Source organism: Coniophora puteana (genome assembly GCF_000271625.1).
Source record: "Coniophora puteana RWD-64-598 SS2 unplaced genomic scaffold CONPUscaffold_17, whole genome shotgun sequence".
Lineage (NCBI taxonomy): Eukaryota > Fungi > Basidiomycota > Agaricomycetes > Boletales > Coniophoraceae > Coniophora > Coniophora puteana.
Window position 1 is genome coordinate 423,574 of NW_006913069.1, and position 25,432 is coordinate 449,005.

At 55.6% G+C, this 25,432-nt stretch overlaps 9 protein-coding genes and 1 non-coding gene across 10 annotated transcripts; 7 read left to right on the forward strand and 3 right to left on the reverse strand.

The window, feature by feature from the left end:
- Positions 1-407: 407 nt before the first annotated feature.
- CONPUDRAFT_159317 (uncharacterized protein) lies at positions 408-2,160 on the forward strand (the record flags this gene model as incomplete). The annotated part of the gene is made up of 9 exons (XM_007776417.1): positions 408-465; positions 528-742; positions 797-901; positions 961-1,101; positions 1,204-1,273; positions 1,359-1,652; positions 1,861-1,945; positions 2,017-2,080; positions 2,143-2,160. The coding sequence occupies 9 exons, from the start codon at positions 408-410 to the stop codon at positions 2,158-2,160; spliced, it is 1,050 nt and encodes a 349-aa protein (XP_007774607.1).
- A 466-nt stretch (positions 2,161-2,626) lies between these two features.
- Positions 2,627-3,205, reverse strand: CONPUDRAFT_43295 (uncharacterized protein; the record flags this gene model as incomplete). Its single annotated transcript, XM_007776262.1, has 2 exons — positions 2,627-2,747; positions 2,859-3,205. Coding segments are annotated over 2 exons (468 nt in total), but the record flags the coding sequence as incomplete, so codon positions are not given.
- Positions 3,206-7,997: 4,792 nt separating this feature from the next.
- On the forward strand, positions 7,998-12,517 carry CONPUDRAFT_169589 (uncharacterized protein; the record flags this gene model as incomplete). The annotated part of the gene is made up of 2 exons (XM_007776418.1): positions 7,998-10,650; positions 10,718-12,517. The coding sequence occupies 2 exons, from the start codon at positions 7,998-8,000 to the stop codon at positions 12,031-12,033; spliced, it is 3,969 nt and encodes a 1,322-aa protein (XP_007774608.1). The 3' UTR covers positions 12,034-12,517.
- A 214-nt stretch (positions 12,518-12,731) lies between these two features.
- Positions 12,732-16,744, forward strand: CONPUDRAFT_169590 (uncharacterized protein; the record flags this gene model as incomplete). Its single annotated transcript, XM_007776419.1, has 4 exons — positions 12,732-13,021; positions 13,088-13,754; positions 13,827-14,661; positions 15,577-16,744. The coding sequence occupies 4 exons, from the start codon at positions 12,732-12,734 to the stop codon at positions 16,665-16,667; spliced, it is 2,883 nt and encodes a 960-aa protein (XP_007774609.1). The 3' UTR covers positions 16,668-16,744.
- Positions 16,745-16,836: 92 nt separating this feature from the next.
- Positions 16,837-17,784, forward strand: CONPUDRAFT_140148 (uncharacterized protein). Its single transcript, XM_007776420.1, has 3 exons — positions 16,837-16,977; positions 17,090-17,306; positions 17,378-17,784. Exons 1-3 carry the CDS (start codon positions 16,876-16,878, stop codon positions 17,707-17,709), a joined length of 651 nt encoding a protein of 216 aa, XP_007774610.1. The 5' UTR covers positions 16,837-16,875; the 3' UTR covers positions 17,710-17,784.
- Positions 17,785-18,094: 310 nt separating this feature from the next.
- Positions 18,095-19,063, forward strand: CONPUDRAFT_66404 (uncharacterized protein; the record flags this gene model as incomplete). Its single annotated transcript, XM_007776300.1, has 3 exons — positions 18,095-18,391; positions 18,614-18,757; positions 18,836-19,063. Coding segments are annotated over 3 exons (669 nt in total), but the record flags the coding sequence as incomplete, so codon positions are not given.
- Positions 19,064-20,262: 1,199 nt separating this feature from the next.
- CONPUDRAFT_132136 (glycoside hydrolase family 5 protein) lies at positions 20,263-21,807 on the forward strand. The gene is made up of 5 exons (XM_007776421.1): positions 20,263-20,579; positions 20,644-20,775; positions 20,832-20,972; positions 21,030-21,130; positions 21,195-21,807. Exons 1-5 carry the CDS (start codon positions 20,424-20,426, stop codon positions 21,697-21,699), a joined length of 1,035 nt encoding a protein of 344 aa, XP_007774611.1. The 5' UTR covers positions 20,263-20,423; the 3' UTR covers positions 21,700-21,807.
- A 156-nt stretch (positions 21,808-21,963) lies between these two features.
- On the reverse strand, positions 21,964-22,045 carry CONPUDRAFT_t123. Its single transcript has one exon. It is a non-coding gene; the product is annotated as a tRNA-His (tRNA).
- Positions 22,046-22,221: 176 nt separating this feature from the next.
- Positions 22,222-23,667, forward strand: CONPUDRAFT_147329 (uncharacterized protein; the record flags this gene model as incomplete). The annotated part of the gene is made up of 7 exons (XM_007776422.1): positions 22,222-22,288; positions 22,363-22,409; positions 22,478-22,548; positions 22,639-22,713; positions 22,878-23,015; positions 23,124-23,201; positions 23,243-23,667. 7 exons carry the CDS (start codon positions 22,222-22,224, stop codon positions 23,613-23,615), a joined length of 849 nt encoding a protein of 282 aa, XP_007774612.1. The 3' UTR covers positions 23,616-23,667.
- A 334-nt stretch (positions 23,668-24,001) lies between these two features.
- Positions 24,002-24,851, reverse strand: CONPUDRAFT_159325 (uncharacterized protein; the record flags this gene model as incomplete). The annotated part of the gene is made up of 2 exons (XM_007776423.1): positions 24,002-24,209; positions 24,700-24,851. 2 exons carry the CDS (start codon positions 24,849-24,851, stop codon positions 24,002-24,004), a joined length of 360 nt encoding a protein of 119 aa, XP_007774613.1.
- Positions 24,852-25,432: the final 581 nt, after the last annotated feature.

The window sequence follows — 25,432 nt, forward strand, 5'->3', positions numbered from 1 at the left end:
ACCATCCCTTGCGGCCGAGTCTTGCCCAGGAGTAGCATGATATGACCAAGCAGCTCGGGCGGAAGAGAATGGATGTTCGCCTGAGTGTGTTGTTTCGCACGCTTGTTGGTAACTGGTTGGTTTTCGTTGGGATCGTTCATAGTAGCCTTCCGAGAGATATAGACTCATTCAGATTGTCCATGAGTCAAGGATAAATTGGATGAGATCTACGAGAATACTCACATTAGCTTGGATGACTCGCGCACGAATGGGTGACGGAGACAAGTCTGCTGTTGGCACGCTGTGAGAGCACCTGTGGCTGTGTTAAAACACACACGCGTCGCTTCACTTGGCACTAGACACCACTCCCCTCCAATCCCACAGCCATCCTCAAGCCATCCACGACAACACGAGCACTTTGAGATAGGATGCCGAGCGATAAGGAGACTCTGTTGAGCATGGGCTTTGAGGAGGCCCGCGTAAACTGTTCGCCTGCCCTTGCCATGTTCACAAACTCTGGGCTCTAACACGCGTGTTTACGCGCACAGGGGCACTCAAGGAAACACGTAACAGCGGTCTGCAGCCCGCCATGGATCACATCCTCTCGCACGAGGGACAACCCGTACCTGATCTATCAACCGTATCAAGCAGTGGAGGAGCCGGTGGCTCGAGTGGTGCCATGGATGTTGACGAGGACGACGAGGATGCAGCGGAGCTCAGGGACATGATCAAGTCTCAGGGCAGTGCCGATGTGGAAGCCAAGGTATGCATTGGGAAGGTCAACTTACAATCAACGCATATTCATGTTCAATCATAGAGCATCAAATGTTCCCTCTGCGGAAAGACATTCCGGAATACAGCCCTCGCCAACTTCCACGCTGAGAAGAGCGGTCACGATCAGTTCGAGGAATCGATCGAAGAAGTTCGTCTAGCTTTTGACAAGCTACATTTCTTCTACACCTCGCTCATGCGCATTGACAGGTCAAGCCCCTCACAGAGGAGGAAAAGAAGCAGAAACTTGCAGAACTACGCGAGAAGATGGCGGCCAAACGTGCTGTGAAGGCGAAGGAGGAGGCTAAGGAGGCTAAAGAGAATGAAGCTATTAGACGAAAGCAGGGCAAGGTGAGCCCCTCCCCTTGGGATTGTAGACCTCGATCTCTTCCCTGCCCGTGTTCTGGGTATGCGCATATACGCATGTGCTCATCTCCGCGGGGTTCAACTTAGGATTTGAACAAGATTAAAGAAGATCTCAAAGCAAAAGAAATCGAGAAAGAGATAGAGCAGCGTCGTAGAGGTGAGTGTCGCACGTCCGTCATTACCCGCGCTCCTCTGGATCTCCCGACCTCATCGCGCATTGACCTCGCTCAACTTTTCTTCAGACAAGGTCGAAGACGCCAAAGCCAGAGCTGCCATCAAAGCCCAGATCGAGGCCGACAGGATCGCCCGCGCTGAAAGAACTGCACGCGAAAAGGCCCTCCGCGAAGGGCGCGAGATTGTCGATGCGCCCAGTTCCGCGAGCAGCGCCCCGCAGGTTCGGCCCGGTGGGCCCGCAGCAGCAGCAGCGACTACGTCATCATCAGGCGTGGCTGGCAAGGACTTCAAGGAAACGCGGTTACAGATCCGGCTCGCGACTGGCGGGCAACCATTGACGACGACGCTCTCGAGCGAAGCAAGTGAGTGCGATTTTTCCGGAGTTTGTCTCCATTTTTTTCCTTTTTCCTTGATCGAAATTCGACATTATTGCTGACTGATTGATCCTTTCGCGATTTATTGATGCCTGCCATCTATCGACATTTTTTTGCTTGATCTCAATCTCTGCTGATTGTCGCCTACTCCGAATGCCCGCGGATATTGGTCCGAACAATGATATCCATAAATTAGCGCTACGCGAGGTGGCCGAGTTTGTTGCTGCACAGACGCTCACCGTCGACGTCGACACTGTTTCGTTTGCACAACACTTCCCAAGGTGACATTCTTCAAGTACATTGCAATGAACTGATCGGGTGTGCTGACGCTTCCGGTTCACCTGCATTACAGAAAACAATTTGAACGTTCAGACTTTAGCAAGTCTCTGCGCGACTTGGGTCTCACACCGTCTGCGGTAAGCTTGCGCTGTCTGCATGCGAAAAAAGTAATCTGACTCATAATCCTTCCGCCGTGTAGGTCCTCATCGCCTCGTAAACCCATGACGCCGGTGATTAGCCGCTGTATACATTTTACTTGTATTATAGATCCAAATCGACTGATTGCACAAACGTTACATTGAGAGTCCGTAAATTATATAAATATGCTCTACGCTTGAGCGTGTTGATAGTGTATATACCCACAACAGATTATACATGGTGCACAGGGTATCTTTGAGTCTGGGTAATAATGTGATGAAGAACGGAAATGACCATCAACGTCGTAGCCAAGCCGAGTTCGCACAGGCGGGATCCCTTCATGAACTGCCAGGTGCAATCTATGCCGCTGCAGGTTCCTCCGGTGTTGATGAAGACGATAGCGCAGCAGAAGGTGCAGGTGTACTGGTGCGCTCTTGCTTCCGCCTGGCCTTGCCCTCAGGAGACGATCGAGGCGACAGCGTCGGAGGTGACATGGAGGAGTGTGAAGCAGCATAGGGATGGGGGTGCGGATGTGGTTCTTGCGGTGCATAGTCGTACAGCACGATATTGCCATCCGCACAACCGAGCGCGACACGCCCCGCCTCCTCGTCCATCGCGATGCGCGTCCAGCCGTCATCGTTCCTCGACGCAAACACCATGCTCGCTCTGACCAAGCTCGAGCCCGACCCCTCACCAGGCCCTCTTCCATGTGCCGAGTCCGAGCTACCAGTAGGCGTGGGCGACACTCTCGCCGACCCCGGATGCGAAGCGGAAGACGCAGACGCCGCAGACGACGTCGTCACGCCCCACGGCTCGCCCGCGCCCGCGCCCGCACCCGCCCTGATCGCCGCCCGCGCATCGAGCGCCTCGCCCGCGAGCCGCTGCCCCGCGTCGCTCGGCCCCGCCCACTCGTCCGCGTGGCTGTCGAACCACATCGCGGTGCCCCACGGGCCGAGCGCGACCGCGCTCTGCGCGAAGAGACGCACGGGGCTGCCGAGCGTCTGCACGGCGCGCGGCGGGAGCGTGTAGGGGAGGTTCGCGGCGCCGACGGGGCGCGTGGGCGTGTACCGCGTGTTGGGGCGGAGGACGAGGTAGTGCAGCATGTTCACGGGCCAGGGGTAGATGCTTGCGAAGCGGAGGAAGATGTTGATCGGCGGTGGGGCGTGGTTTTTTCGGCTGTGGCGGGGTGTTGAGCTGCGAGGAGACGAGAGTGGGAGTGTGGGGCTGGCGGGGTGCATGGAGGATGTTGCTGTATAAGCGGACGATGCGCCGGCGTACGACGCCTGCGGGGCGATGTTGATTGAGTCGATCCGCCAGGGGTATTTGTGCTGCGCGACAGGGTATTGCATCGGCGAGCCGCGAATGGGGAGGTTGGTCTCGCGGCGGGCGAGCGGGTAGAACTCGCATGTCTGCGAGCCAAAGGCGATAAGATATTCCGGGCCAAGGTGCATCCCAAGTGGGCGTTCGGGCTGGTCATGGGTGGAAAGAGAAAATTTAGCGAAAGAAATGGGCGTAAATTTCAAGGACATACGACAGGCTGGAGCGTGTTCATGAAACGCATTTGCTCCTTCCCAGGATCCGAGTCGAGATTATCCAGGTCCCACAGTGCCATCTCGCCGCTCTCTGTGGCGCGGGTGACAAGTTTGTTGCCCTGAAGGACATGCACCTCGCGCACACCATCGATTGTAGCAAGAGTCTCGAACGCCGTGTCTGGGTCTGGGTCGGCGAAATCGACCGCAAATACCTCGGTACTGTAGAAAAATAAAATAAATGTGAGCTTACGGTATCTATGCAGTAACTGAAATAGGAAAACTGACTGGGCAAACTGGACTGCAAGGACTGCCTCGCTCGACGGGTCCGAATTGACGATCACCCCGCTGAAAGGGCCCTCGGCGTGAACGATCTCAGCGACGAGCTTCCCAGCTCGTCTCCTGCTCTCCTCGCCAGTTCCCTCGACCTCTTCTGCGCCGGCCCGGCTCCCCGTCTCCTCCGTCTCCATATTCTCGCTTTCCTCTTCCTCCTCTCCGACCTCTCCGACATCCCAACACCGTATCTTGAACACCCGCGGCTGCTTCACCGTCGACACCGACACCAGATACCGTCCTCCCCGCCCAGGAAGGAATTGCAAAAACACCACCCTCTCCTCTTGTGGCGCCCTCGCCTCTTCTTCTTCTCCTCCTTCTCCTTCCCCTTCTTCTCCATCTTCCTCGTCATCCTCCTCTTCTTGTGGCGGCGGTGGCGGCGCAATCGTCCGCGGCGGCCGTGTAGGCTCGGGCCTGGCGGCCGTCCAATTTCTGCGGAGGAGCAGGGCGCGGCGGACGAGCGCCTCGAGGTCTGCTGCGCTGAGCGACTCGAGCGCGAGGCCGCGTGAGGGGCGTGGGAGGGGGAGAGGCGGCTGTGCGGCGAGGACGTGGACGCGGAGGAGGAGGAGCCAGAGGGAGCGCAGGCGGGTGAGCGCGGAGAAGGATTTGCTCGTCTGTGTGTGTGTGGTAAATGGTGTGTGTTAGCGGGTGGGGTTTATGATCGGGGAGGCGATGTGAGATGGGGGGAGGGAGGAGGGAAGAAGAGAAGAGAAGAGGATGGTGTCGTGTATAGATAAGTGGACATGGGCAAAATAAAAATAAAAATGGCAGGGATTTATAACGCGAACGCCGCCGTCGAATATAGGGTGGGCGTCGAGAGAACAAATAACTAGACGAGGACTTACGAGTCTCAGGTTGAGAACGTCCCTAACAGGGAGCAGCGACATGACATCGAACAGCACGTCGAGCGGGATAGGCAGCGGCGGCGGTATATCGCGCGCGCCACCGGACGATGGACTGGCCATCACGACGAATTTCGAGCGGGGGGCGAACTGCAGGCGGTTGAAGAGGACCATGACCATAAACGCGCACAGTGTATCGATGCGTCGAGGCGTCGAGGAGCGCGAGAAGGAGGGAAGGAGAGGTTGTTGAAAGATGCGCGGACAGATACGTCAGCCGCAGGATAAACGGAGAACAACGAAGGGGAGTGGATGGACTCACGGAGTTCAACGTGAGGTGTGTGTGTATATGTACGCGTTCCGACAATGTGCGATTCGGACGCAGAATCTATCTGTCAGCTGTGGCGGACCGCGAAAGGCACGGAGTAAGTAATACCGCTACGCAGCACTCGCGCTACTAGCGCAGTCGCGGGGGTACGTAAAGAAATATGAAGTGGGAAGTGAAGTGCGAGGGGCAACGAGGCGCTTGGCCCGTGGTCTGGCAGGATGAGGCTGGGCAGACGGATATAAAACACGGCGGTCAGGACGGGCTGCGAGCGTGTTATATAGCGGGCTGCGGACTGACGAGACGAGACGAGATGAGACGAGAGGGGCGTGTGTGGTGATGCAACCAGCGGTCAGCCACCACCCAACGACCGTCTGTCTGGCTCGAGCCTGATCGGCGGTGCACCGGTGATCTACAGCCCTGCCCTGTAAAGCTCCTGTATGCAAACTGTCAAACGCGCGTTCACTCGGACGAGACAAGACGGGTCGAGTCGATGTGTCAAGGGGGAACGTGTGCTTTCTCCACGAAGGAATATTAAAAGAAAAGAAGAGGAAAACAGTGAAAGCGACGTGCGGAATCAAGGATAGAGCCCGCACCGACGCAATCGTGGAACGTCGCGTCAAGTCAGCACCAGGTGGCGCGGCAAATGCATACATACAGGGGTGGGATTCAGAACTCACGGAAGCAAATCCTGGTTGGTCTATCTCGTATTGGTTGGTCTGAGCCGGCGTTTAATTCAACCAGCTGCAAGCAAAGGCGGAGGAGAGAGCTATCGCCGGCGCGCGATAAATGAGGATGTACTTGTATTAAATCATTAGCCTGTATGAGCCTGGAAGGTGTTGCGGGACTCGGGTACGTACTGGGGGGGAGATTGGCGTGGCGCGCGAGTCAGGCCTTCGCGCGATCGGGGCGTGTGTGTTTTCTGTGCGCGTGGCTGTACGGTACTGTACTTGGCCTCGTCGGAGTCAGGGGGGTTCTTCCGTCGACTGAAGAAGCGGCTGAGCGTGGTGTATTAGAATACTGGAGACCGCGCGGGTGCTGTGGGCCCGTGGAGGCCCGTGGAGGGAGATGTGAGATGTAAGATACCGAGATGCGGTGATGGTCTGGCAAAACGTTCTTTGACCAGCGTCGACGATCGACGATTGGCCGGCTCCGTGTCTGGGCGTGTGCGAGAAGCGGGTGGATGGGGGCACGAGGAGATCAAGGAATCAGGGGTGGAGGAGAGAGAAAGGAAGGGAGGGAACGAAGAGAAGAAGGAGAGGAGAGTTTGGATGAGTTTAGGAAAGTGATATGTTTGGGTTGGGGCACTCGAAAAACCCACGATGTTTTCTCGCTTTCCCGGACCCTCCTTCCGAGGCCCTAATGGATCTTTCGTCTAATTACTTATATATGACCTTATGATACCGAGGGTGGTCGTTTGTCGCGTGGCTTTGCTGAACAACCGTTCAGCCGTTTATTGCCTGCCTGCCAGGCTGCTGTGGCCGTGCTGCGTCACCTCGGAGACGGAGACTTGCGAATTATTGGGGGGCAGGCCTGGCCTGGCCCGTGTGCCTCGGTGTCTCGTGAAAGCTAAGACTGCTGTCGCGACTGCTCGCTCGACGGAGAGAGCCGAATGGTGGAACTGCGAGTAATAATAATGAAATGAACAGATGCGAGATCGAGTACGGATACAGAGCACAAAGGCAATATGACTCTGTAGGCGCCGTGCAGCCGATGATCTCGAGCGGGCAATGTCGGTGGACGTCAGACGTCACCGATATGCGTTAGCCGTGCGGCGGTATGTAGATGCGAGATCTGGGAGGGGAGACGTCACGGACGCTTCAGGTTTCAGCAGAGAAGCCAAGGCTTAGCGGTCGGCGGTGATCGATGCAAAGAGGGTTTGGAGCGGAGCGTTCGCTGGGTGGGTGTTTGACATGGACGCAGGCTCGGAAAGTCGGAAGAGGGGCGACTGGGCCGGAGAGAGCGAAAACATCGGGCTTGATGCATGATAGGCGCTTGAGGGTTGACAGGTCCAAGGCACCTGGCGAGGCTAAAATGGCCGACGTGAAATGAGCTTCTGCCTATGACCGCCGGTCGCTAGCAACGCGACTTTTTCTCGCCTCGGGAAGTCGTTCCGGGTGACATCGCCTGTCAGCTTGTCAAGAGTGCATCCCGGCTCAGCCCTGCCCTGGACTGCCCTTGGGTGGTGCCTAGTGATGCAGGCCAGAGAAGGAGGTGCATTGAAACTTGAATAGCGAATTGAAAGACTGGATTGAAGCTAAAGAGGAGAAGGGCCGCGAGCTGGAATCCGGTGTAGTCGGATGTGTGCAAGAGTGAGGAGAGCAGGAAGGGGCGATCGTCGCGGAGGTGAAAAAATGCGCCAATCAATTGCAACTCTAAATCCAGTCTAATTCTTCCCCTCTTCATTCTTTTTTCAAACATTTTCTTGCCGGATTCTGACAGTGTATGTCACATATGAACAGTGTCAGCACGTTCCCTCACGTTCTCGGCTCTTGCGTGCGTAGGAAATGTACGGCGAGCGTCTGAGAGAAACAAGCTTAGGTTTTCAATCTGACATTGGTCTAACCGCCACTCATATTGGGCATGACATGGAACAGTGATCTACAGTAATTGATCTATGTGTCGCCAGCCAACCCGACAGCCCCAGCTGACAGTTATTATGATGTTTTGATACATTCACTCATATGCCAACCAATTCATAAGTCTTTCCTAGGAATTGTGAGGACTCTAGAAACTCGAGAAAGTCTACAGGGAGTTCAGGTCGACGTCTGTTTGTCAAAATCAGGTAGCTTATGAAGAGACAGATTCGAAAGACTTTATGTTGAGAAAAGAAAGTGATGTGATTATAATCTGATTAGATGTTACATCATCCGCTGGCCGTGGTCATCGCATGCAGTCTATGCGCATCTTGGGCGCCCCAACCCAGACTCTTCCACGTCCGTCACCTCCTCCGCCTCCACCTCCACCTCCACCTCCACCACCCGCCGACGGTCACCGGGCCATGGACGACGCTCCAGCTGCCAGCCTCAACGTGGGTCCTCGACCCAGGCAGACCGCTCTGGCCCGGCCCAGTCTCGCAGGCCGCCCCGCAGGCCCACGCGGTGCTCGCACTCAGCGGCAGAAGAACTCGCTCGATCTTACCAGCCCTTCGCGCTCATCTAATTCGTCTATAAACGGAGGCGAATCGCCCTCTCAGTCTACCGTCGCTTCACCTGTTCAGAGTACCTTTCCCCCGTATGCACAGCAAGGACAGTCCCAGCAGCTGCAGGCGCCCCGCCCACCTCCTGTCTCGGTTCCACATCCGCCGCCGGAGATGAACGCGAGCCAGAATGTAGGTCCAAGTGTCATCCCCAACGTCAACGGCTACGCTACCACCTCCCAAAGCCAAGATGACAGCGCGTACTCGGGCCCGCCCACAGCAGTACCCCTCCCCCCGCCCGCCGCTGTCCCCTCCATCGTGACTCCTGGACCAGCGCCCCCATACACCACCCATGCGATCCCCGCACTCAACATCAACGGCATCAACGGGTCATCCACATCATTCTCATATTATCCATCTTCCCCACATCGCATCAGACACTCCCTATCATCATCCACCACCTCCGCCGACGCCGCAGTTCAGACATCCCCGTCGACTCACACACCCGCACCCACACCCCCACCGCCCTCGCCCTCCCGAGGTTCGTCCGGCATCAAGCTCGTCCCCAAGCTCCCTTCGCTGGTGCCCCCGCCCCCGCTGTCCTTCGCCTCGCAGTCGCAGGCAGCGCTATCGGCCCCGTTCAAAGCGCTCCCGTACGAAGTCGCCCAATGGACGTTCTCCAGCGCGGAGCTGCAGGAGATCGTGCGCCGCGCGATCCAGCTCTCCGCGCGCGAATCCTTCGTGCGCCTCCTGCCGCTCGCCGCGCTCGACGGCGCGCTCGACAAGGAGCTGGCAAGGATACAGGGCGCGCAGCGCGAGACGCAGGCGAGGATCCGGTTCGGGGTGCAGCGGCGGACGAACGTGTTGCATGCTGTGAGCTCGGCTGCTGCGTCGGCGTCTGCCTTTGCGTCGACGGGGGCGTCGGATAGGGACAGCTTGCACAGCAACGCGGGCGGGTCGCTGTCTGCTAGCGGCGGCAGCGGCGGACCGGGGCTAAGCCCGCTCGGCGACCTGCTCGTGCAGCTCTCGGACGCAGCAGCATCGTGCGACACGCACATGCTCGCGCTGTTTGCGCTCGCGGACGAGCACGCGCAGCTGGAGCGCGCGCAGCACCGGCACTGGGCGAGCGCGCTGTCCGTCGCGCTGCGCAAGCTGAACGCGCGGTACGAGAAGCAGACCGGGGAGCTGCGCGAGGCGCGCGCGCGCATCGCGAATCTGGAGCAGGAGCTCGAGGAGGCGTGGAAGCATGCGGAGGAGTTTGCGAAGGAGGCGGATGAGGTGGGGGAGGTGATGATCGGTGGTGGGAGTGCGAGTGGGTCGGAGGTCGGGTCGGATGTGGATGAGGACGAGGACGAGGAGCGGGAAGGGGAGGGGCAGGACGGAGAGGGAGGTGCCGAAGGGGGATTGGCAGGGACTAGCGTAGGCGGCGGCGGCGGGCTGACGGTGCCCGGGCACGACCGCACACCGGGCGACGACTCTGTCTCCGAGCGGCTGAGCATGTTCGACGACACCGCGACTGTCGAAGTCGTCGGCGTAACAGCACGAGCCGTCGCGTCCAAAGCGCAGCTCTTCGCCTCCCCGCCCTCGTCCGCGAAACACCCGCCACCACCATCGGCGTTTAGCCCGCCCCCGCCGAGCTCGTACCCGTCTTCGCTGCCGAACAGCGCAGGTGCCGCGAGCGCGACGTTCAGCACGGGCGTCGCTGCGGACGCGAAGAGCGTGCGGTCACTGCGATCGCGCCGCAGCACGCGCTCGACGCGCAGCAGAAACGCAAACGCGAGCGCGAACATCAACCCTGTGCCGGCAGCAGACCGCGTCGCGGCGGCGCGCACGCGCTCCCGCGCCGCGTCGAACGCGTCTCTGCGCTTCCCGAGGCCGCTGCGCAATCTATCCATCAGTGGGATGGACGGGGTGGTCGCTCCTGGGGCTGCTACTGCGCCCCCGCCTGTCCCGGCTCTTCCTATGGGTTCGGCGGCCGGGGCGGGGGCGCTCTCGCATTCCCGCGCGGGGTCGCAGTCGTCGCATCCGTATGCGCAGGCGCAGGCGTACTCGCCGGCGCACTCGAGGAGCGGGAGCAAGAATCTGCAGCAGGCGCAGGCGCAGGTGCAGACGCAGGCACATTCACCGTCGCACGAGCGGAGCGGGAGCAAAACCCAGCCGCAGGTGCAGACACAGTCGCAACAGCAGCAGACACAACAGCAGCCGCAGCCGCAGCCGCAGAACATCAAAGTCAAGACGGACGACTCGTTCCTCGAGATGAACTTCCTCGATCTCGACGCGGGCGAGGAGCCGATGAGCGCCGTGTCCGTGACCCCCGGGCCGTCGCCGCTCACACCGGGGCCACCGCCGCCGCCGGTGCCGCCGAAGGACGGGGAGGGGGCGGTGAGACCTGCGCCTCCGTCGCGTGAGTCTTTTACAGTATGCGTGTGCGTATGTGCGTATGCTGACGTGGATTTTTTTGGTGGACGTAGGACCCGTTCCGGCACCGCCAGAGCCGAACCAGGGTTTGTTAATGGAATCCACCCCAGCTCCAGTGCCAGATCAATCTGGAAATGCACCCCCGCCATCCTTGGACACGCACCTCACCATCCCCAGAACGTCATCCAAAGTGTCCCCGTCCGCTTCGGCGCTCGGTTTGGGCGGAGGCATTCCCGCGCTGTGGCTTTCCCCCGAAAACCCTTTCGCGTCGACTGCGTCGCTGGCTGTGCCTGGCGCGGGCGGGCAGGGGTTAGGGCCATTGCGAACGCGCTCGAACTCGATGCGCGGGCTGTCGTTGTCGTCTTCCCCCTCTGGTGAGGGTGAGGGTGCCGGTGGGAAAGGGCAGGGGCAGGGGCGGGGGTGGGAGGGCCAGAGGAAGAGGGAGAGGAGGAGGTCGTTTACGGGGCCTGTGGCGAGGTTTTCGACGAACGTCCCGCCGCCGCCGCCGCCTGAGCCTCTGATCGAGCCCCAGGCTGTTGGTGGCGAAGATGAGGCGGAGGCGGAGGCTCCTTTCGAGGATGGTTTTGATATTGGCGGGGATGAGGATGGAACTGTGATGCCAGATGCGGAGGTGGCAGTGGAGGAAGGGTCGGCGGTGGAAGACGGCCATGGTGATGTCGGGCACGATGGCGTTGTTTTTGGTGTGGGTGTGGATGCGGTTGCTGCTAAAGGGGCCAGGGACGAGAACGTTGGCGACGGGGATGCTCCTGACTCTGCCTCTGCCGCTGACGATGCCCAGGACGCAGAAGCCCCTGTTTGCGCCGACGCTCAAGCTGGCGCCGCCGGTGGACTTGCTACTCCCGACGCTGAGGTTGAAGCAAATGCCCGTGCTCCTCCTCCCTCTGCGGAAGCGTCCGAAACTGCGGTTGAATCTGGTGCCATTGCCTCAGCTGTTGAAACTGGCACCGTCGCTGGCGCCGAGGCTCAGGACAACGCCGATACCATCGACTCCGACGCCATCGATACCACCCCCAAAGCCCACGTCGGAGAGCTCGAGCAGGAGGAACCGGACACTGCTCCCGCCGCACCTGAACCCTCGGACGTAAACGCGCACAAACCCGTGGAAGAGCTGTCTTCATCATCTGCACCTGTCCAGGATTCTATACCTCACCCCGAATCGTCTTCTGCATCAGGTCCGACCGCTACGCCCGCTACCAGCTTAACTCCTCCCGGGAACGAGCACAAAGACGAGGGGCCGAAGGTCCCGACACTTCAGATCGAGGAGGTGTCAAGGGATGACAAGGAGCATGCGGTCGAGTCGCCACTGCCGAGCGCAAGTACGGGGGCGTCGGTGAGGCTGCCGTGGTGACACGCTCCCTGACTGATATCCTCGATAACCCTTACCAGCTCTTCCGATACCCCCTTTGTCCTCCGTCATCCGCCCATCACAGCCTATCTCAGCATCCATACTTGCCCATCACTCATCACTAGCCCTGGATCACCACTCTCCTTCCTTCTTCCATAAGCCGTTTCCGGTCTCTGGTGCATGGCCCGCGTGTTCGCTCGCTCCGGCCTCTACTATCTCATCTACTCGTTTATTTTTGTAATAAGCACGACGTTACGTCGATCAGGTAAACTCGGTACACAATAGTCGTTCCGCTCCCATATATCCCTAGCTTTTAGCCTATCCTGCGCTCCACCTACTCGCCATCTTTTAGTTTTTCTATGCGATTGGAGTTCTTTTTTTGCTTTTCGTCTCGCCCTTTTATAATCTCATACTTATCTTCTGCTTTCTGGCAGCTACTTTCGTGCGATAGTCACGTCATGCGATCATACCAGAAACCTCCATTGCCTGCTATCCCTGCTCTGTCGTTGGGCGACCTTCGGAGGCAGACATGGTCTGAATTGCTGGTAGGCCTACGTGGGAAAGTATGAGTTCGAGAGATGGTGAGACACCTCAAGTAGGTGTTAATTTTGTCTGTTCTCGTATGACCCGGACGCCCTCGCCGCGTTCTTCGAACCACCCTTATCGTTGACCCAGCCAGGAACCCCGGACTTGATTCTGAGATGACGGGCGTTCTGGAATTGCATACAAAGTTTTTGGCCGAGTTTCCCGAGGCATGGATGCGCGTACTTCAAGGGGCTCAACTTGTAAAGCCCGACGATACAGGGAAGGGCCAAGGGGGACCCATGCCGAATTGGCCGCGCTCATCTTTGTTTAACTTTACGTACAACATACCTGTATTCTTCCTGGTCAACATTACGGGATTTTCCGCAGAGGCCCTTGACATGTCGCGTCGCACTGTTGAGCAGCTGTTGCATTTCGCAACGCTGGGGCTGCTCCAGATTAGTCCTAGGTGAGCGCCGTGTCTGACTCGGGATCACTTGCTATTGGGCCTCTCATTCCGGTTCGTTTGCTTTAGAACACCCGCGTTTCGTTTGGCCATGGGCCCGCCAAGAAACACACGTTCTCAGCCGTCGTTGGCGCAGGCTGGGTCCAGGTTATGCACGCTTTCGCCCGAGACCCTCGTCAGAATCATGTCGTTCGAGATTCAATGTCCCTACGCAAGGAAGAAAAACATCAACATTTGGATTCACGTCTGCAAGTATCTACGCAGTATCGCACTATCTGCTCCCCAGCTTTGGTCATACCTCTCCCACCGGACGACGTCCGACCTGGGATTGTTGCAAGTGATTCTCTCGCATTCCGAAAGTGCACTCCTGGACGTGGGGATCGAGATGCTTTCGCCATCTAGCATGAAGCCCGAACTAGTCGGAGCTCTGGAAGGGATTCTGCGCAACGCGTCGAGGCTTCGCAGTCTCTACCTCAAGGGATCTCAAGCGGTGCTTTCTTGCCATCGTCATCTCCTCGTGAACCCGTCCCCGTATCTTCAGTCGCTGAGCCTTCAATTCGAACCTGCGCGCGACGGAGAGGACGACGAAGATGAAGAGGATGTGCAAGATTGGAGTGAGGAAGAAGATAGCACGCCCGGGTTTTATTTGGACTACGAGCTATTTGACGGCAAGTTGCCTTCTTTACGTCGGCTTAGCTTGAAGAACTGCAGCGTCAAATGGGACTCTTCGATCTTTGTCGGGCTCATAAGCCTTCAGGTTGAGCACCTCCCTGCTAAATGCCGGCCAACCCATGAGTGATTGATGAAGGCGCTCAGGCTTGCCCACAACCTAGAGTTGCTTACCCTCTCCCACTGTCTCCCGTCTTCGAGCACAATACCCGCGTACGATTCCATTCCCGACAACGAAAAGGTCAAGCTTCCCCACCTGAAAGTTCTCGACGTTCATGAGCAGTCCTACGAGGAACTCGCTCACTTTGCCGCACACCTCAACCTTCCGATTGACACTCGCTGGCGTATTCGCGTGTCATACGACTACAAGAACGACAGCGAGGACGATATGCCCGTGGTCCCAACCGAAGGCCCGGTTCTGCCACCCTGGCTTTCTACCCAGCCGTTTACCTCATCGTCTCCTTCACGGTCCCTTGTCCTGAACCGGTATGAAGACCCGGACGAGGTTGCTTTCACCCTCAGTATGTATGACCACAGTTTAGAAGGACCCGAGTGGTACGACCCCTGGAGTTCCAGAGAAGACGAGAAGCTTCAAGCCAGCTTCATTTGGCCGTTCTCCAAAGAGGGCACCGACGGCCTCGTCCGCCATCTGCATCACCAGTGGCCCCTGTCAGACGTCCACACCCTCAAGCTGGTCGGGGATCTCGAGGACTCCCCCGACTCGGAATCCGGCTCGACGGACCCTTCGTTCTGGGCGGGCTTGTTACGAAATGCCCCGAGCGTGCGCCGTCTTTCGATCGGTTCTGGTTTCAGGGAAGATGGCCTCCGCAAGGTCTTCTCCGCTCTTATGCCCACTTCCCAGTCAGGCGCCTCGGTCGTCACCCCGCTCCCTCATTTGACTGATATTCATATAAATTTATTCTCAGACATTGAGAACGTAGAACCGTCCAGGGTTCGTGAGGTCCTTGCGGCGCGTGAGCGTTCAGGCTCAAAAGTAGAGATGACTATTGGATTGTCAGACTTTATGTGACATGAATTCGCTACACAAGGACGCAAAGGCTGTCGGTGCTGAGGAAGTCAATTTGTTATCGAGTCGAGCGGTATGTTGATGCGATTGGTGCTGAGCTGGTCGAAGATCCATATGTTGGTAGCTTAGAAGTTATAGAGGGTGGCCCGGGACAGTTGTTGGTAGTATGTAGTTGAATGAAACGAAATACTACGTGCACCACTCCGATTGAGGTCGATCCCTTGTGATGCTTTTATTTTTGTTGTTTATAGGACAAATAACGTTGAAAAGGCGTCTATTGTGCTGTTTCACTGATCTTCGCAAGCCCGGGTGTTCCGGTTTGGAGCGGCCGGCAAAGTCCGTATGGGCAAGCAACACGTACGTTCTGCCCTTGGTCCGCTGTTAGATAGATACCAAGATCCCACAAGTTTCGACCAGGCAATGTCATCCCATGGATCATCAGATTCTTTCGTGACATCACCTTCATTTGATCTGTCTGCAGAGTCTGTGCCATGGCATTCATTAACATTGCAAATGCTTCCAAATGACGTGCTGGAACCTATGCTTTTTTTCAGCCTCCCGGAGGGACCAACATATCAAGATTCCAACTCTTTCCCTTTCACTCTTCGTCTCGTATGCAAGCAATGGAAGGATTTGGTCGATATGTCTCCTCTACTCTGGTCTATATTGCACATCATGACTCCTTCTCGACCAACTGAACAGCTTTTATCGCATCATCTTGCTTGCATCGATCGCTGGTTCAGGCCGGACTGGGAATCTTCGATAACGTTTCATCTTCACGAGCAGCCTGGCAGCCATTTCTCTTCGGCTCGAGAGCACTTTCATCGCAGTATTTGCGAGAGGATCTGTGATCGTTATATAGATAGGCTTGAGGGACTCTACGTGACCGGAAGCGACGAGGTGCTATCCCTTTGGTCTGTCGTTTCCGCGGATGAAGCTGTCGGTAGACGACTCAAGGACGTTTCTTTCCGCCGGCTGGATCTTCGCTGGCCGTGGGCGGGAAACCGCAGAGAAGGACTACTCGACCTTCGCCGTGGCCCCACCTCTTCTTTGGTTATCAGGCATATGATTTCACGTCAATCTTTGGATAGTGCGAAGACAATAGCCGACAGATTCATGCACATCCCATGGAATTCCCTTTCTCACATCACCTTCGACGTGCGCATTGCTGAAAATCTCCACTCCCTATACGATGCTCTCTTGCGAGATATCGCATCGTTCCAGACCCCGTGTCTCAAAAGCCTCGTAGTACATGCTGGTATCATGAGAGAGAGCAGCTTGTACCGTCAGCTCGCAGAGCCGCCATTTGATATCATTCAACTCCCGCATCTTGAAGCGCTGGAGATCTTCATCAATAGGACAGAGCAGATTTGCATCAATTTCGTTCATTCCCTTAGGCTTCCATCCCTCAGACACCTATCCATATGCCAGGCGACGCCATCCGAGGAGTTACAATTCAAAGCTCGGCCTCCTTTTGTCTCGCTTGGCAAGATACTGCACGGACAAGCGTCGCTTACGACGCTACGCCTCAACGATCGCTTCCTAGACGTGGACGATCTTCTTATGGTTCTTCGCGAGAATCCCATTACCCACCTTGAACTAGCTATGTTTACGCGTTACAATGAGGTGCTCCGCCAGGCCATTCATGCAGAGTGGTCTGTGAAAACCCTCACGATTCGGATGGCTGTTGCGTTTGAGGTCGACACGATCGGGCAAGCTGTGAAGTTACGACTGGAGCGCGAGAAGGAAATCCGAGAACGCCCGACACTGGAGAGGGTCGTTGTTGGAAGGTGCCGCGACGACCTCAGCATTCGCGACAAGGACGATTATCCCGTACATTTTGGGGTCCCGGAGGACGCCAACCTGTCACAAGCAACGGATTGCGCCGTGTTGTGGTATTTTGACGAGGCGACGCATAACATGGCCGATAGATTGAAAGTCCTCAGGAGGTGAGGCGATGTACTCAGTTAGCACGAACGTATCAGTGGACACGTGTTAGCATGATGGGTGCCGGTGAACACGGAGATTTTAGACCGAAGCCTTGACGCTGTCTCTCGGAACCGAGAATTTATAAGCGCCGACCTCTTGAGTCACTGCATTCACATCAATCTTAACGTGTCGCATTTTCGTGCGAGACAGACACGAGTTTTCCTTCCCCACCATGAGTGTCGATGCGACAAAAACCTACCCAGCGCTCTTCGGTGACGGCAAAGGGCATTACAAGGTGCACATCGTCGGAAACTCTGGTGATTTTCATCCACGGGTAGCTCGCACTGTAGCCGTCATTAACCGCTTTGTGACCTAAAGGTGCGGGCAAGGTGAACTTTCCAGAAACATTGCATGCTCTGTTTTCGGCCAACTTCTACATGTTTTAGACTACTCTAGGGGAAGAGCTAGCCAAAATCCTCGGTGTTCCCCATCTTCCGCTGGACACGCTACAATGGGAACCAAACTGGACGCCCTCCCCCCGGGACAAGTTCCGCACTAGGTTCCAGGAGTTCCTCGACCAGAACCCCAACGGGTGGGTTATAGACGGGAATTACTACTCAGTCCTACGCGATTTCATGGAGAAGCACCAAACGGATGTGATATGTATGTACCTTAGGCGAAGGCCATGGCCTCGCTCCCTGATGTGCGGTGGTCGACCACGCTGACCCCAACAGGGCTGGACCCGCCATTCTGGCTGTACTTCCCTCGCCTACTTTTCCGCACGTTCAGGCGCTTGCTCGGGCTCGAGCCGTCGTGCAGTCCTGGCTGCGACGAAGATTGGCGCGAGGCATTCTTTTCAAAGGAAAGCATCATCTTGTGGTGTATCACCCAACATTCAGTGGTCCAAAAGCGCGAAAAGGCCAACATGCGCGACCTTGGTATTGAAAGCGGAGGTATCATGAGGAGGTTTGGCGGATGGGGTTATGCCCGTGAGATGGCAGACTGGAAACGAGAAATTGAGGTACTCATTAGGCGAGGTGAGCTTGGAGGTGAAGTCGGAATGTAGTTTTCTTCGCGTCATCGTACTTGCGTAGATCTTGTTTGACAGTCTCATCGGAAATATACATATTTTTTGACCATGACATGGTGCTCAGTGACTCGGACGTCAAGGACAAGCAGAAGCTAAGGGCAAGTGTGGTTGAGGCTGTTTTAGTTGAGTGCTTACCAAGTGTTTACTGCTCCGCACCACCGCGGCTCGGCTATTTCTCCGACATAACTCCTTGGGAGTGGACCGCGACGATGGCGACGTGTCTTGGATTTTTACAACGATGTACCACTACAACCTCCCGTGTTTCTGCTTTCAAAACGTACTCCACCCGCTCTACAATAAAAGTGAGCAGCTTTTGTTACACTTTCCCCGGTAGTATGGTGAATCAAAGACGCTTCAGTCACTACAGGCAGCATTTCGTGATCCGGCTTCCCCCTTTTACCTCGCTCCCGGTACCGTTGGTCCAGCCTCTCCCGACGAAATCCCTCTCGAATTCTCATCACTTCGCCCATTGACCACATCTAACCCAAACGAGCATGATACCAAGCCATACAAATCGTTATACCCAGACCACTTAGCTTCAGCGGAGGAGGCAAAGGCAACGTTGACATCTATGGGATACGATGCGGCGTCGCTTTTTGAGCAGAAGATTGTATGGGGAGACCACGATTCGTTTCAGCGAGTATCACTCTCTTTACCTGTTTCACCCCACTGACCGGGCCGAACCTATGCTCTCGTACGCACATGTAGACACGTCAACAATGTTCGTTACAGTGAGTGAAGGCGTCAGTTGTCTCTGGTTTCGGTGATTGAGGATAAACGGATGCCTCAGTCAGATTCTTTGAGTCGGTGAGTCCGGTGTTTCAGGCCCCGGCTGCCGCGTTTACGCTAACATGTCCGTCATGACCATTTGATGTGATAGGGCCGCATTGTATGGTTGCACGCTCTCGGACACAGACTGGGCGGTGCCCAGAAGGCGCAGAATATGACAACTGGCAAGGGCGTCTCGGTCATCCTCAAGTCCATCAACGTGAACTTCAAACGTCCGGTCGTCTTTCCCGATACAGTACGTCGCAACACCTTGCTACCTTTCTATCTAGGACACCACTTTAACGTCGGTCTCGATTGTCGTCGCTGGAAACAGCTTTTGATCGGTCATAGGATCTTCGCGCCCGGGCAGTCAGGTGTCGTTTCAACCAAGGCCTCACGCATGCAGTTCGACCTTGAGGCTGTCGCGTACTCGTACAAGCAGCAGAGGATCGTCACCGAGTCGGTTTCCACTCTCGTGTGGTACGACTACGACACGTTGAAGAAGTGTGATCCTGGTGAGAAGGCTTGGGCAGTGCTACATCAGCAGGAACCTTTGAAATAGTCTACGCGTCCTCTTCCAACGGAGGGTATGTATCGGTATGCCCTGGTATGCCGCATATCATCAAATTTCATTCATCAGTGGGGGTGAGTAGTGTGATGTACACAGGTATACCCCTGGAGATGCTCCCCGAGGCCATGGCAGCAAACGAACCATTGTCACAGGTTCTGACCAGCTTGACATAAATTGTCACCTCACCCACTGTCTGCGCGTAGAGGTTGATGCCCCCGCTTCATGAATGGGCCTGATCGAGTGCGGGGAACAGGACGTCACAAGGGTGCGGTGCCGATGCAGTCACATGGGGCACCATGCAAGAAGCTGAGGTTCTGGCTCAACAGTCCAGCGAAGCCCGAAATCGAAGCACCGTGGAACGCAGACAGACATAGACTGCAGGTCTCGGGTTTCAAGGCCAGTCTCGAGATCTGGGTGTCACATGGCTTCACAACCTTGTGCGAAGAGTCGCTCCCGTAGCATTTGCATTCGGGCTATCAGCTCGCCCTATGTGTTGGTATAGGAGATAGGCTGCCCGGAAAGTCGCAGAACGATCGCTCGACGGGGAGGGTTTCGGGTTTCTCGGTTAGGTTTCCAGGCACCGTACGACCTCATGCACGGCTGGGATCATCAGCTTGACGAACGTCGAAACGACAGTTAGATGAGGTTAGCTGTCAAAGTGGAGCGTACTATTGACGCTTGTGCGTTGGCAAGTCTGAACTTGGTTACTTACAGGCGCTCGCTCATTATTGTTTGGATGATGCATTAGCGCCTGTTTCAGCGTCTAATAGAGGACCTCCGAGCTGTGGTTATATAGGAGGTGTTTCAAGCGCAACGTGCTTGATCAGGCTTACTTTCTTCCATCTATCTTGGAACGTCTCCAAGGTCTTTAGTCACGCAGCAAAACATAAGCTCGTTCTCGGTTTTATCTCCGCGGGTCGTCCGCTCCCGGAACCGATACATGACAACGAGAAGATCAAAGGCGTCGCCGGACACGACTCGGACTCAGTAAGCTTGTTTCATCACTCGACGCTGCAGAGATCATGATCCTGTTCCCACCAAATGCTACGAGCAACACTCAAAGACGCACAGCAACATATGCTCGCCCCGATCAGCGCGAGGCCGCGACCATGTACATGACGATCGCAAATAAGATCTGTTCATTCGTTCCAGTCAACTGATCTTCCTCCACAAACTGACACTCATTCTACCATAAACGTCTCGGCTCGTTGGCTGGCACAACTTTCGTCAAGCTTGAGCGGTCATTACTTCTACGCGTATAAATATACCTCCACCACGATGGATTTGACCCTCACTTCCCCATCTCGTTCACCCTTCACCCTTCTTTGAACCCGCTACCGTTTCGTTCAACATGCGCTGGGTTGCTCCTCTCACTGTCCTCGCTGCCTGTGCTGCTAAGGCTGTTGCCGCCGACTCGTTCACCGGCACAAGCAATTTCTACGCCTACGCGCTGCCCAAGTCCGAGCAGCAGGCGCTTCTCCAGGGCATGTCTGACGCTGGAATGAAGGTCAGTTCTCTACCGTATCCGGTGACCGCTGGCAGCGTTTCTTATAAAAACTTGGCGACATTAGGTTCTCCGCACGTTCGTCCAGGGCGTCCCCGCCGGTCAGAAGGGCAGCGACAATATCCAGGTTAACGACGTTGAGGGCAACGGCATTGGCCAGTGGGACGACACCATCTTGAACGCCATCGACGAACTCATGGTGAGCGGTGCTGAATACAGAGACGAGAAACGTGTTTGACCATTCACGATGCACAGGTTCTCGCCCAGGGCTACGGTGTCAAGCTGCTCATCTCCATGTATGACAAGAATACGCTTGCTGCCGGTGGCCCCTACAACGCCAAGTACGGCGAGTCTGGTTTCTACACCAACTCCGACGCCCTCTCGGACTATAGCAACGTGCGCTGGCGCGGGTTCTTATTCTATACTGAACGTTGGCTTACACTTGTCTGATAGCGTATCACCTACATCCTCAACACCCACAAGAACTCTCAGGCCAACAACCAGCCATGGTCCGAGCTTGGCGACTACATTTTCGGTTATGATGTCATGAACGAGTGAGTGCCCCGGGCGCACTGTAAATGCATAGCCTAGCTGACTGGCATTCCCGCTGATGGATAGACCCATGATCAACCAGGGCGCCTCCTTCTTCGAGTCGAACCTCGACTGGGTGTGCAACGTCGCCAAGCAGATCCGCGGCAACGTCGGCGATGCGAACCAACTCATCTTCACCGGTGGCAACTCCGCGGGTGTCTCCGTCCAGGACCGCTTCTTCGAGTCGGACTGCGCCATCGACGCCATCGCCGTGCACGACTACACCGACGGGTACGATTCGTACCTCCCCGACGCCATCTCCAAGGCGAACAGCGCGGGCAAGAAGCTCATCATTGAGGAGTGGGGCTCACTCGTCGGCGGCGACCGTGACTCGAACCTCCAGTCTAACGTACAGAAGATGAACCAATACGGCGTGTCATGGATCTACTGGGAGCTCATCACCAATACCGACCCCAACCAGGGTGAGGACTATGAGATTGACATCGGTGGTGATGACTGGTCTACGATCCAATCCCTTGCCAAGACTACCGCAGGAACGACTGGCGCCTTCGATTTCTCTGCTTCCCTTTGATTTGATTTGGAACTAGTTGCACATACTTAAAGCCCTTCTTCAGGGTATACTTACAATGCATCGCGACATTACGCAGTAGACACGGCGTGCTTGGGTTTTGGATATAACTTATAGGGATAAATATGTTATTTTCATTGAATCTGAATGTCGCGCGAGACTGACGCATCTACAAATAACTTAAAAAGGGTAGATGTATGATCGCGACGACTGGTGAACGATAGAGATGAGGTGTAGCATCAAAAATACCCAAGATCGCGAAAATAATGTCCCTGGCAGGAATTGAACCTGCGGCGCCACGGTATTGTGCTTCCACAACGTGGCGATTTAACCACTAATCGACAGGGACTTAGCAAAGAAGCGCTCTTAATAGATTTCATAGACCTTTACGACCAGGGCCGCACCTGAACGGTCTCTCGCGTGACGTCGCCAGACGCATCCTTTCCTCTCCCCACCAGCCTCACATAGATACCATCCCCTTACCATCCCACCCACTTGCTGCCATATAGACAGGCGATCCAGAAAATGCACAAATTCTTACTCGTACCAGAACTCCTTCGTAACATCCTTTCAAATCTTGATCCCGACGACCGTACGTTTCCAGGACTAGCAAGAACATGCCGACTGTTCTGTGAACCCATCCTTACTCCACTGTTGCTGCCCTAGCGCATCTATCCATTAGAGATCTCTGGGCGATCAGATCCGAGCACTTTGTGAGCACTGTGCACCCCTTCAGAATGCTCAAGCCCTGCGCATAGACATAATGCTCATCGTGTCGTAGACCCTCGAACGCGCGATGCAGTCGAGTGATTGGGCAATTCTGAAGAAATACACTCACAGGATTCGATACTTGTAACTTCTGGAGCCCACGCCGACTGTTAGTGTCGATCATGACGTTCTCACTCCCGTGCTCATTCTCTGCAAGCACATACTTCTTCCCAGCATCAAGCAGCTTTACGTCGCGGAGCTTGACAGTCCGGTATATCCATTCTTTCCTCTATTTGTTGGACCTCAACTGTAAGTCGCATATCTGGAAGATTTTAAGGGCCTCTTCACGCACGTCTTGTCGTGCCTCGCACAAGTCTGTTCATGCCTCAGGGTTGTAAATCGAGCCATATCCCCGAGCACGTCGAACAACCACTGTCTTCAACTACCCAGCGTTCTCCACGATGCTCTTCCAGGATTTCATCATGTCGAGACGATGCGACTGTCGACCTGCGTCGACATAGCAACACTCTCTTGTCGCAGCTACCCGAGATGGAGACTCTGGATTTATTCTTCGTTGCCGACCCAGCGGACATTCGGATTTCCAAGAAACGGTGCGCTTTCCAAAACTACGGACGTGGACAGTCCGCACTTGCGATCTCGGCGGCATAGATGAGCTTGTGGGTTCGGTTTGAGCTGTCGATTTATCAGCATACATGAAGGCTATCTCCAATAACTTGCCTGTTCATGGGTCCTACGCCATCACCTTCGAAAACTTTGCAGAAGACGCCGCAGAGCCCGTGAGTTTTGATGCAATCAGGGAATTCTATCGATTCAAAAGCCTCGCTGGCCTCGAGATCAACACGAGCGCGGTTCCATACTTAGACAACGCTTTGCTCGAGGAAGTGTCCCAAGCGCTTCCTCGCTTACGTTCGCTGACTATATGCGGGGCACCCGGATGGCACTCGAACAACAGCGTCACGCTCGCTGGTCTTGCTAGCGTTCTTCGCAACTGCACCGATCTTACAGCTCTCTGCCTCGGCGTAGACCCGAGCCGGACGTCTCGCGCGTCAGCGGCAGCTGCTGCAACACCTTGGTCACGTCATTGGGGCTCGCAGGCTCGCCTATCAACGACGCTACTTCGCTGCTCGCCACGTGGCCCGGATGCTGCCTCGGTTAGAGATCCTTTCTGGATCATGGGTGTGCATCAATAATCAGCGTCCTGGTGAGGAAGAAGCGGCAGGGAGGGAACGAGTCAGGAAGTGGCAAGTCGTTCAGGAGATGCTGTACGATAAGGTGCATCTGGGGAAGCAGCTTGAATAAATTGTAAGAGTTGATTCTTGTAGGCATGCATGAGAGGTTATAGTTGTAGGAATACAGAGAAGGCATATTTCTTGAACTTGGACGAATGTACATCGGCGTTTTCTTGTATAAACCCAAATAAAATTGACAAGCGCTGAGCGCATTCACTTCGTCCATTGAACAACCGATTCGGTAACAACATAAAATGTGTGACAATGAAGAAATTTACAGCCGCCTGCAAACCCAATCACAAGTTGGTCCGACCGCTCCAGCAACACGAAACGCCGTGCTGTTCTCCTCACTTCGCGCTCCTCGACGTCGACTGTGCAGCTGCATCATTCTTCCTCATCATTTGCAGAATGGCCTTTGCCTCCTGCAAATCGTCGTCGTCATGCATGCGAAGACCATACGACTCCATGAAGTGTTTCATGTCACGAAAACCGCCCTCCTTGATTATCTGGTAGTCGGACGCTTGTGGGAGGGCTGGTTGGAGCGTGGAGGCATGACTGATGGTGTAAAGACAGGGATTAGCACCCATTGAGTGTCGAGGAGGGTGAAGAACGTACGGTCGGATGGTTCGCCAAACTTTGGAGAAGAGCAACACGGCGCTGATGGATGGGAGGTGTCGATGAAGATGCGTGCACGACGCTGACGTATGGCGCGAACCTGCTGCCGCCGGCAATCTTATATACGTTGGCAAAAGCCAAAGTCCAAGTCAAATTCCAAGTCTGCGCAGTCGCAACATCTTCGGCACTCCGCTGAAATGTGATTCCATTTGCTCCACTCGTTGTTCGCTCAAGTGGGACAACAGAAAGTTCAAACTCGCAACCTAGTACTAGTGATTGTGTGCGTGCCTCTCGAAAACAGGCGGTGTCGGGAAAGATATACGTCTGACGCCTCCGACATGAAATGGGTACCATATGAGGTTGCACACCATACAGCGTGGCAGCAATTCAGGTTCGTCCCCGAGTTTCCTGTACCCGCTCATCCGCGCACGTCGCCTCGTAGATATACTGCTCTCTGAACGCATCGAGAATTGCCTTGGCCTCCTGCACGTCCGCGTGGTTTTGGATCTTGAGGCCGTACGAGAGCATGAATTCGTTCATATCTTTGAATCCGCACTCCTTAAGGAGCTGCCGTTCGGACATGTTGGTCCACTGGCTGGCTGTCTTGGACCGGACGCGCATGATGTGGGGCGTAAAGAAGGTCTGCGCTGAGATTCAGCATAAAGTAGCGAGTGGGAGCTCTGATTGGGACTTACGATTATTCGTTAGGATGGTAGTCGTTGAGGGTGGTCGATGGAAGAAGAGGAAAGAGACACAAGGCGCTGAAGAAAACGGAGGAAAGAGGTGGGTTGGTCAAGACGTAAATCGGAACGTGATTGGAGGCGTGTTTATGCAAAACGAACTGCCGCTCACCATGGAGTAGGTGGTGCCGTAACGTTCCTATTCGTCCGTCGATCTCCATACGACCGCACCGCCGGCAATGCCAAAGCCACGAATATTAATTGACAGAGTCCAGGCAAGCTTCATCCGTTGACCTCGTTCCGAGGATCCGGGAGTTGGTGAGGGGCGAGATATAGTGCAGCACGCCGCGTGTCGACACAGTCGATAGGGGGCTGTTCAGCTTCGTTTGTAATGCGGGGTTGACTCGAGACCTCATAACAACCTCGTCGCGCCTCTTAGGCTGTAGCAAGGGGTGTGTGGGGAAACGTTATCACAATCATGGG